The sequence below is a fragment of the Acanthisitta chloris genome, unplaced genomic scaffold (genome assembly GCF_000695815.1).
Source record: "Acanthisitta chloris isolate BGI_N310 unplaced genomic scaffold, ASM69581v1 scaffold1449, whole genome shotgun sequence".
Lineage (NCBI taxonomy): Eukaryota > Metazoa > Chordata > Aves > Passeriformes > Acanthisittidae > Acanthisitta > Acanthisitta chloris.
In genome coordinates, this window is record NW_008690613.1 from 549 (window position 1) to 12,331 (window position 11,783).

The 11,783-nt window shown below is 41.3% G+C and overlaps 1 protein-coding gene across 1 annotated transcript in view; it reads left to right on the top strand.

The window, feature by feature from the left end:
- Positions 1 to 3,037: 3,037 nt before the first annotated feature.
- Positions 3,038 to 11,783, top strand: part of TRIM24 (tripartite motif containing 24) — a gene marked incomplete at both ends in the record, with an annotated part of 27,563 nt that continues 18,817 nt past the window's right edge. Inside the window, one exon of the mRNA XM_009081861.1 lies at positions 3,038 to 3,156. Coding sequence (XP_009080109.1) covers positions 3,038 to 3,156 — 119 coding nt within the window. The remainder of the gene's footprint in view (positions 3,157 to 11,783) is intronic.

The window sequence follows — 11,783 nt, forward strand, 5'->3', positions numbered from 1 at the left end:
AGTAAGGAATAGGCACATTTAGTGTGTACCCTATAAGAGAAGGACTGAGCTTACGATCAAGTTGGAGTTTGCTTTATCACTCACCCTGAGTCGGCCGCTTGCTTCCCCACGCGGAACTTTCCTAGCAGTTGCTTGCTGACTGTCAGCGGTTTCTTTCTTTCTTTCTTTTGGGTTGTTAATTCGTACTGTTATATTTGTTGTTGTTTTGTTTGTGTTTCATATTAAATTGTACTTCTGACTCAGAGTCTCTCACCACTTTGCTTTCAAACCAGCACAGAATCTTATAGAAGTACTTTGGCAAAAAAACCCCTGATACTCGAGGTGTTTCACTTAAATCCACCATCCTGAGGTTGACTAGACATGGTTTAAAACTGATCTGTGTAGCAGTCATCAATCCAGGTTTATAACAAAAGCAAACTTGCCCTCACACAGTGGCAGAAGAAAACCCTGACTTAAGACTAGGCAGCATAAGAAATTCTAGAAAAAATTTCATGAGTTCTTGGAGAGGGCACTAATGGACATCTTTTCAACAACCACAAGGGACCACCAGAGACCACCAAAACCCCCAAGAAGCCACCGACTCAAAAGCGGCTAATTAGCATAAGTGAGAGAATCGCTAACCAGTAGAGGATAGAGTACTAAGTAATAACAGTTAGGTAACTTGCATCCGATGAGCACTAATTTCTTTGTTTCCTGACATGTATAAATAGTAAAAGTTTGGCTAGTTGGGATGCAGCTTAGAGGAGCTTCCCCCGTGCACCTGACACTGGACAAATAGTGCCTGTTCTTAATGCTACCCCGGTGCTAAGGGGTTTGGTTCCCGATTTCGGTGACACCACCTCAGTCTAGAATTTGTAAGTGATCTCTTGAACAGGTACTTGGCAGTGTTGTTGGTGAAAATGCAAACGAAACTTTTGGTGTATATTAGCATGTTCTTAATTTCTCCCCTTCCTTGCTCTCTGTGCTTTCAATTCAAGCTCGTTTATAAACTCAGCTTAACGCTGCTGATCTATTTCAGTGGTTCCATGTTTAATCTTCAGTGGTGGTGGTGTCCCCTGCCCATCCTCATGCTGCTTCTCATGTTAGGCAGTAGTGCATTTGGTCGGTGATGCAGAATGGGGTAAAGGTGAAGCTTGGGACAGCAGGAAAAGTACATTCACATCAGAATCGGTTTGCCAGGCTCTTTCTGTTTCTATACCCATGCAAAGACCAACTCAGTCTCCTGTGCTGGCCCAGAGCACAGTGCTTTGTCAGGGTCAAGAATGAACAGCTGGGGAGCAGGGGTGGTTCGTTGTTGCTACTGTTGAAAAATGTAAAAAATAGTCTTTTTCGTCAGGTGTGTAGCTGGAGTGTTGCGAGACGTGTTGACACTTCACTGTGGTAAAGTGATTTGCTGAATAAAGAGAGAAATTTGGTACTCTGAGCTCTGTTAGCTGCCTAACATACCAGAATGGGATTTCTTAATTAACCTTCCTGATAAAAAACGTTACAAAAGTTGTAGCCAAAATCTATAATTTATATATCAAAGGAAGCTGCACAAATGGGTAAAGTGGCACTTAGAGTCAAACTAGGCTTAACATCATAGAGTTCAGGTGAAAGAGGAATGCCATGATAACAAGTAGAGAACTGCTGGCTGAATTTCCAGAATGAAGAACCACTTTAGCAAAACCTGTGGACTTTTATTAGAGCACTGCTTTGTAGTGAGCTGCCAGTTAAATCTCCAGCATGTATTGGAAGAATGTTACAAAACAGTTAACCTAAATCTTGTGTGGAGCACTGACAGTATGGAATGAATTTCTTCTGTAGAAAGTGAAATATTTAATAGTTTCTGTACTTCTACATTTTATTGTAAAAGTGAAACAGGAATGGAATTAAGCCCATGCTAGTTTACTTAAGAATGGAAGTGTTGAATTAATACACTGGTGTGAAATTCATGGCACTGAGTGGTGCCTCTGGTGTTCTTTAAGGCCCCAAATCCATGCCTGCTGTCAGATGGAAGCTGTAGGTCTGGAATCTCTCTCAGTGTGGACTTGAATGACTAGTCTACTGTAGGCTTTTTTTCATGATGACTTCCATGACCTAAGTGATTATTTCAACCTAACTTAGTTTCAATTCCTTTCTGTTTTTTGGTTGTAATGACTGTGGTAATTTTCTTAAGGCAAGATGTTAGTGCCTGGCACTTCAGAGATTTTTCCTGGGTGATAAAAACAAGCCTCAGTGCTAATAAGACACTGTATTTTCTGCAGCTAGAGAAGGTGTCTGCTTTAAAATGTCTATATAGGTCTTTTCCATTTCAGTCTAGTCTACTCTCAGCTGAACCCCAAGTTTTGGACTTGACTTTGTCCTTTACATTCTCTTGAGAAAACTAATGCTTTAACCCTTTGGTTCTCAGCTCTTTCTTCAGCATGGAGCCTAGTACGTTACTGTCGTAGAATTGTACTCCAGTGTGTCTTGCAGAGGAGAGGAGGGAGAGGACCTTGCATATTTATTCCTATGTCTTTCTTGCTTTCCATTGCTTAATGTGAAGGCAGTCACAATATCAGTACAGGTCTGTTCTTCCTCTCTACAACCCACCTCACTAATTTTGAGTGTGTTACATTTCAGTTTCTCATGTGACATGGTTGAAGTCAGTTGTGTTACCCTGCTGGCGTGTATGTGTGTGTGTAACACCACTCACTCACTGTCACTGACTAATATTCCACACAAGAAGTGTTCAATCTGTTCTATGGCAACAAATCTTCTATGGGAATACATTCCCTTTAGAATAAAGGAATTAGTTTTTTATAAGAAGCAAGTTCTTAATAGGATTGAGACCAAAAGGTGTTTGACCTTGCCCAAAGAATATGTCACCAGGGAAGAACAGGTAAAGGTTACTTCAGTGATAAATGAGAATTAGCTTCTTTTTGCTCACACAGTATTGACAGGAAAGTATTAAAGCATCCTTTCAAAAGTATTTATCCTTGCAAGTTGTCTTTGAAGTTGTTTAATATATCTGAGTTTGTGTAAGCATAATCAGATGTTTATTTTTTTCCCCCAGTCGGTGTTATCCGCTGTCCAATTTGTGTTCAGGAATGTGCAGAGACACACATCATAGATAACTTTTTTGTGAAGGATACCACAGAGGTTCCCAGTAGCACAGTAGAGAAATCAAATCAGGTAAGTGCATTACCATGTAATCAAGTTAACACCTTTTGGATGTGTATGTATATCCTTGGCTTCTTGCTGTGTGGCCTTTTTGCTCTTCATGTGCAGGAAAAGCTTCAAGTACTTAGACAACACATGAGTAGCTACTTGAGAAAATCAGTTAAGTGAAAATGCATGTGAAGAAGGTGATTATCTTATTCTAAACTGGTTTTGATTGTTGGTGTAAAACTACATCACAATAGCAAGAGATAAAAGTGAGGAATAGATCTTAGAATGGGAATTTCTTTACTTTGGACAGTGTGCTTGAAGCATTCTTTGATGCAGAGACCCAAACAACACTGCATCAAGAGATCTCAGTGTAAAACAGAATCCACTGTTTGAACTGACTACAAGTTTCTAAGCTCAGTACTGACAGAACATGACATGGACTCCAGGTGCCATGAAGGATGCTCAATTCCAATTGGGGGAGATGGTGTGTTGTAAGGGTTTCTTGTTTGTTTTTCTTGTGTAGACTGCCTCTTCTTCCTTCTGTAATCAAGTAATAGCCATCTCATAAAAGCTGCTTATTGGAAAAATAGTAATATTGGAGTTTTTTTCAGGAGTAAACTACTAGTGTGGAAGCAGTACCAAATGAATGGTTACGTTTGTGTAGGACCACAGTTTGTTATCAAAATACTGCATGTCTTCATTTTTAGCCTCTAAGAGACTATCTCATGTCTCTCTTTACTCATAAACTTTTATTGAACTCTAGGCCCTTGGTGTGAATAATCCAGCCTCTATGTGTTACTGCAGTCCTCACAACAAGAACATTAAAAGGTTGCTGTGTCACCATGGCTTGCTTTCCGACGCAGCCCCGAATGGATGGTGGTCTCCTTGTATTTTGAAAATGCCTCTTTCACATTCCTGTTTCAGTGACCTGTTTCATTGGCTCTTGATCCATTTGTTTTTGGGGCAGTGGCTTAGAGGTCATTTGTTGTGCGGTCTGCTGGTTTGAAGGCTGGGCTGAAGCGCTCATGTCCATGAGCAGATGTGTCTCTGGGGAGGTGGCAGTGCCCAGTCAGGGCTGTGGGAGCAGCTAGCTGACTCTTGCAGGTGTAAGCGTTGTCACCATCTCTGAGGAAGTAAACTGACACCTTGAGAACCATTAAACTATGTTCAGTTTATAAGGAATTTTGAAACTGGATTTCTGAGAAGTCATAGACCTTACCAGAAACTGAAATTGAGTTGTGAGGCTCTGGAAGGACAGGCAGTGTCCTTGCAGTGCAGGACAGTTTGAATTGCATTTTTTTGAGGGTTTGGGGAGGGAGAGGTGTTGATTTGGATTTATATTTATCCCTCTGGGTGTCAGAGGGTAATACCTTGAGGTTTGGTGATGGTTGTGAGCATTACACAAAATCTCTCAATACTCTACCAGTAAGACTGCCTGGTGAAGGTTTAGTCATAACTTTGTTATCTAGAAGTCCTGAATGTTAGGGTTTTTTAATTGGGCCTGTGCCATGTTCTCTGCTTAGTTATGTAATGAGTCCTCTAAGATATCACTGCCAGCAGTGGTGATAGAAGTGGAATTCTTTCTTTTCCTGGGGACAGTGTGTGCTGGTTTGAAAGCAAACCAGTGAGAGGCTCCAAGTCAGAAATACAGTTTAATAGGAAAAACAAAACAACAAATGAAACAGTACAAAAAGAAACCCCTGACAGAGTCAGAAAGTAATCTGACACCCTGTCAGTCAGGGTGTAGTAGTAGTCCGATTAAATGGTGGCTGCAGCCCTCCTGGAGTGATGGGTCTGTTGGAGCAGTGATCCCGCAGATCCTGTCCTCTCCCGAAGGTCCAGTGGCAGCTCTTGTCCTCTGGGAATCCAGCAGGCAAAGGGAATCTGTGCTGGTCCAAACCCCAGCTTATATCCCTGTGGGAATGCTTGGCTCCCCACCCCCATGTGGGAATGCTTGGCTTGCCCCCTTGGGGTGAAGCATCTCCCAATGGGACAATGTAATTCTATGGGTCATGCATAGGTCCCAGACAGCCCATTAAACAGAGACAGCCCCTGAGGGAGCCATCAGGGATGAATAGGAGATAACTACCACTGCCCCCACCTGTCGCAACTGCTTGTGGAGACAACAACAGAACACATACCACAGGTTATCCCCTACATTGTAACCTAGTACACAGTGACAATTTTATTTTTTCATGTCCTCCCCCCAGACCTCTCCTCCCCTCCCAATTTTTGTCAGATTTCTGTCAAAGTTAAGCGGGGAATTCCATTTCTTGAGTGGTGTGAGCAGATGTTGGGGAGATTCTTGAAAGTATATCCTTACTATCCCTTCTCAGCCTTCTGTCTTACTCTTCCATTGTGTATCAGTTTGTCCCTTGCGGTTAGAGAGCAAGTCTGTTCCTCAGCTAAGCTCCCTTGCTAGACTCAGCACCCTTTCTGCAACCCCCGCTGAACCAGCAGAACAGAACATTTATGTGCTTTTCCACTGACTTATCATCAAAAAAATGGAGCTAGATGTTTGTTGATGCTGCTACGTGAGCATGTACCTTGCCTCGTGGAAGTTAATCATGTGCAGTTTTCTTTGTTTGAATAGATTTATTTTGGTCTGAGAATAAAGTGTTTTGTACCTTGACATAAAAAAAGCTGCAGCGTTCTGTAACCATCTCTGTTGTAGAACAGCAAGGTTAAATCAATAATAGTTAAACAGATTAGTGTCCTCTTCAAGGGGAATATTATGAGGTTTAAAGATGATACGTCCTTCTAATTGGCCTGTCTTGTTTTGCTTTGAAGGAAGAAAGACAAGAGAAAGAAAAGTTGCCGTTAGCAAGATAAGCAACAGATCAGAGGAATGTGGGTGGAAAAGACAGTGACACTTGCAGGAAATATTAGATCAGAGTTCATCCAAATTCTATTGAAAACTTTAGCTATTTTATAGACTTTTTCTACTGAGATGGTTAGTTTGTTTTTGGCAGCTTTATCAGGATGTGTAAGAAATGAGTTCTGTGTGAGTGACGTTGTGGCTTGGAACCACTGGTCTGTACCTATGACTTGCCTGTGTATGTGTGTCGTCAGCAAGGACTGGTTCACTTCCCTTCGAGGGAACCTGCAAAAGATCTATTTCAAAGTACACGTTTGGTTGTTTTCAGATTTACAGTGGTACTGATACTAAAATAGCTTTTAGCATATTGGATTGAAGCTGTAGGAGTTAATGGCATGTCAGGGAGTCATTTGGCACTGTGGGGTAAGGAAAATAGAGGGAACCCATTGGGGCACTACCCATCTATCTAAACCCACATTTATCTTAACTGAGCCTGCGGGTGGCTGTTCGGTACCTTACTTACACAGCTGTGCCTTCTAGTTTGTACTACTGAAACTTCTAGGGCGAAAGAAGTGAGCATGAAGAAAGTATAGAACTCTGTTATATGCTCCACAAGGGCTTTCCTGGCTAACACTAAAGATTTTGTGCTGGTTATTAGCATAAGAAGCTTTGCAGAACAAAAGAAACTAACAGGAAGTGCAGTTGTCATCTTGACAGTAATCATTTTAGGTTGTAGGCATCTAGGGCATAAATACTTTGAGAGAGCAGATGCTTTATAATACTTTTCACATTGTGATTTATTGAAAGACTTGGCAAAATTATCAGCTCCTAAAGAGAAGTTTGAAGATCAAAATGAATTATATTTCATTTATAACAGTGAGCAGAAAGGAACTTCAGACCCAAGAGATGGTACTGAAGCAAGTACTGGATTTGAATGGTACTAAGGGGTAAGACAAGTGAAGGAAAGGCAGGAACGTTAAAGGCAGAAATAGTTTAACGTGTGTGCAAAAGCCATAGAAGTAAATTTAGCGGTGTGAGATTGATGCAGGAGAGATCACAGTGATAACGTGGATGTTGCTGGAGCATACTGAGCCTCTAGTGCATTTTAGTTTAGGTCCTAATATCCTTTAGATACTTTCTGTATCCAAAAGAGAATGTGGGTAAAAACACTTTTGGTAATAAGAATAACTTTCTGTATCTTTTAACCAGTTCCTGACCTGAGAGTTTTCAATATTGCATTAGGAATGGAGACCAGCTGGGCTGTGTGTGAGCTACTGGGGATGTAGTGACAAAACAAGGTACGAGCTGAGACCTTATACTAGATCCAGATACTAGGAGAGCGAGTCTGACTGGCATGATGAGGTGATTAATTAGGACAATAAGTTTCTCAAGTTTTGTGTGGTGCCAGAGGAGCCACTATGTATTTTTCCAAAGAAGAACTAATATGTTTAAACAGCTTATAAAATCCATACCTGCAGCTAAAACATCTTTGAAAGGCACTGATTTAGGGCAAGGAGTGACAGGCTCAGGTGAATCACTTGATGGCTCTGTTGTGCTCTGAAGCAAGGCAGCTGTTCATGGAGGGGGAGAAGGATGTGTTCATGTATTCTGAGGTATCAGCACTTGGATCGTGTTTAGGGCTTCCTGTAGCCAGGGATGCCCCAAAAGTCATTGCTGTCTCTGGTGATTTTGTGTGTGCCAAGGGATAGTTATATAGCTATTAACATCAGTGGGTTTGGATCCGATGAGTTCCTTTGAAACGTTTGTTGGATTATTTAATCTCTTTAACACTCAAAGGGTGTTTAGTTGGACGAGTGGTTAGTTTGACTGCAGTAGCTGCGAAGGCAGGTCCTCTTGATGCCAAGAAAACCTGAAAAAGAACTGCTCACAGACTTGTATCTCTTGAGTAGCAGGTGTTTGCTTATTCAGCGCTGCGCTCAAGGGGAATTGTTCCACCAAACTTGTGCACTGAAGAGAACACTTCTCTAGTTTATATACACTAAAAGCTCATACATATTCATTATTTCCTGCAGTAGCTGCGAAGGCAGGTCCTCTTGATGCCAAGAAAACCTGAAAAAGAACTGCTCACAGACTTGTATCTCTTGAGTAGCAGGTGTTTGCTTATTCAGCGCTGCGCTCAAGGGGAATTGTTCCACCAAACTTGTGCACTGAAGAGAACACTTCTCTAGTTTATATACACTAAAAGCTCATACATATTCATTATTTCCAAGAAAAGAATCATCCAGGTGTCGTCAGGTGGAAGGCTGATAGTCTTCATCAGATTGAACTTTTCACCTTTGAGTTCAGCACACGCTCTTTGGTCTTGCTTTTCGGGTGCCAGGTCCTGAGTCCACTTACATCTAATTTTACTTCCTTGTAAATACATTATGTTTACGCTGTATAAGCTAAAATAATACCCTAAGTTCTACACTTTTCATGCTTAGTAAACTAAAATAATGCCTTATTGCTCAACCTCTTACCTTCTGTTTATTCAGGTGCTCTCTATTTAACTATCTTCTACCTACTCTTAGCCTTAACTATTCGATTCCTGTTATCACTGTTACTTCAACTCTTGCATGTAAATCTGTTTTCTGGTGTAAAAGCTTTTTATTTACTTAAAACTGTACTTCCCTGCAGCATGCTGAGTAATGTCAGCGTTCGTTGAATTTGTCTGAGGGCTGAAGGAACACGTCCTGGGGTTACAAATTGTAGAACTAGTAATTGAATTAAATGCAATTACATATCTGTCTGAGCAGAATAAAGGCTTCCAGGTTACCTAGGGAGAGTTGTCTTTGAAATCTCTGAAACACTGCTGTGTGAGTCACAAAAGTGAGAGTGATTTTAGGTGTTGTAAGAGCATAACAAATATTTGCAGTAATTGCACTTTTATGTACTTTAGCTGTATGACTTATTCTAAGAACTAGGAGTTCTAGCAAAATCCAACCTGCATCTGAAAATGCATGTTTCGAATCAGAACTGGATAGAAGCAAATCTGGTCCCTACCTAGAAGGCCTAGCTGTTTTGACAGCTCGAGTTAGGATGTCTATGAAAAGCTTTAGAAATCTGTCTTGCTTCCACTTGATGGCTGTGAAGAGGATAGAGTTGGTATGTCTATTTTTGGGACTACAAAGGAAGAGTTTTGATTCATTTGGCAGTATCTGATTATTGGTTATTGAATTAAAATCTTCATCTCATTCTGCATATAGCAGGTCAGACCAGCTGGAAAAAGTATATTGAAACAAGGCAATAGACAAAGTTCTTGAAATCTGCAAGGAATTAATAGCTTCAGCAAGTCTTTGAGCTTACCTAAATGCCCTGCCATGTAGCAAGTTCATCTACCAAATTTTGCTAAAGGTGACCTGGAAAGGCTCTTGTGGTTTTTTTGTTTGATTTTGTTTTCAATTGGGTTACTACCTTCTTTGCCTTTTTTCTTGTCTTTGTTTTGCTTCTTCGACTTAAAGAATGTCTGAAAGACTTTTGGGGTTGGTTTTTTTTTTTTTTTTTTTTTTTTTTTTTTTGTTTTTTTTTTTTTGTTTGCTTATTTTGTTTCCATTGTTGGTCTTTTTACTCTAGAAAACCAAATATCCATCTCTTATTCTCCAGACTGATTTGCAGAAACACCTCTGGGTGTCAGGGGCATGGCACAGCCATACCTCTCTGGCAAGGAGACTGAGTACAAAGCTTTCTCATCCCACAGTAGTTCACTGCCTAGTCAGCAGTGCTGGTGTGACTGAGCCCTGGGCCACAGTGATGTAATCAGTTCTGTTTTACACTGTGGTTTGCAAGAGGGTTGCGTTGGCACACCTAAGGAGGAGACAGCTGACAGGTGAGAAAGGAAGGACTTTCATGGGAGTTTCTGCCTGAGGAAATGGGATGTGGAAGTACTGCCTCAGTGATACTGGGTTGTTCCCATTGTCTCTTTTCAGGGGGCTGTGCTGAGTCCTTAAGAATACTTCCCTTTCATTTTTGCTAAACGTGATTGAAATGAAGGGTTCACAGCAAATGTCATGATTTAACCCCAGGCAGCAACTAAGTACCACACTGCTGCTTGCTCTGTGTTCCTCCCTCCAGTGCAGGAGGAGAACTGGGGCAAAAACTTAAAATTTGTGGGATGAGCTCAGAGCAGTTTAATAATTGAAATAAAACAATATTAAATAATGATGATATAATAGTAGTGATGAAAAGGAGGGAGAGGAATAGAGTCCAGGACAGAGCAGTGATGCCAATGCCACTGCTCACTGACGGCCCAGCCCATCCCCAAGCAGCGATCAGTCCTTCCCAGCCAACTCCCCACGGCTGGTCTGCTGTGATGTTCCATGGTGTGGAGCATCCCTTGGCAAACTGGGGTCAGCTGTCCTGGCCATGCTCCTTCACTGGCAGAGCATGAGGGGCTGAAAAGTCCTTGACTTTGGGTAGGCACCACTTCGCAACCACCAGAACATCAGTGTGTCAGCAGCACTGTTCTCATACTGAATTGCAGAGTACTGCAGTGTGCCAGCCACTGACTTTTTTTATGATGTTCTGATCTTGGTATTTCGCCCTAGTCTGGATGGGACTAAGAGTTTTTATTATTAAGAGGAGGAAGAAAAACCAAGGAGAAGAAAACAAAATTTTTGAGATTATTTTAAAAAGTAAAACTTTCAGGCCTCTTTTCTTGTGAAGAAATAGAAAAAGGGGCACAAGCCCATTTTTTCTCCTTTGCAGGTCACCTTTAATGAAAAGAAACTGCTTCAAACTCCAAGTGGCAACCAGAGGGGTCAACAACCCTTGTGTTGTAGCTTCATTTCTCAGAAGATATTTGCTTTGAGAGGCAACATGATCCAAAGGAATGAGCACAGCATTGGGAATCTGGAACTCCTGTGTTCAAATTTCAGTTCTGTCAGTAACTTGCTATGTGGCCTAAGGCAAGTTTAGTGCTGATTTTCCTCTTTTTCTTGAAGGGAAAACTGGGACACAGTTGTGCATGTATGTTTCTGCCTGCACGGGATGTAAATATTTGCTTCCTCTTCAACTTAATCTATATTTACCTTGTGTGAGTGCAGAAGTTGCTTGGTTGTGGGGTTTTTTAATCAAACTGAAAAGAAAACTATAATCTTGAAATTTTCTCCTTGTTGTTGCTGTTAGCAAAATTCTGTCGCTGTGATCTGTAGGATATAGCAATCTTCAGCTTCCTTGAGGCTTTGGTTTTCAGCAGTGCTAGATGTTGGCAGAAGTGGATGGTAGTTACCTAAACAAGTGTCTGCATGAGCATGTTAGTTTTTTTACTACCAAACCCCCCTTGAAGGTAGGGACTGCAGAGGCATCGTAAAGGAGGAGTGAAAATCAAAGTAATATCATGGACATATGAAATGGTGTTGCCCATCATTCAAAATTTTCAACTTACTGTTTGAATTGCAGTTTCACAGGAGTCTTCTCTTGTGTATATAATGACTCTGTGCAGAGAGCTTTGGGTCTGCTATCATGTTTATTTTCCTTAATTTTTTTTTTCTAATTCTCTTGAGTGTAATCCAAAGAGCCCTAGGAATTAACAGGCCACAGTTTGAAAATATTTTGTGTTGGTTGCAAATCTGTTCTAGGTTAACATTACTGATAAGCTTAACTGGAGTGCTGTCTTTAAGTGGTGTTGCTGAGGTTCTTGAGAGGGACCCTGTTGTTCAGAACTGTGTGTGCTTCCTGAAACTCTAACCACGTGACTAAAACTAAAGTTAAAGGTGCTTGTATTCAGCTTTGGGCCCCTCTCTATCCAAAGTACATTGAGGCACTGGAGAGAGTGCAGCCAAGGGCAACGAGGGCAGCAAAGGGCTAGAGCACATGGGGAAGGGCTGAGGGAGTT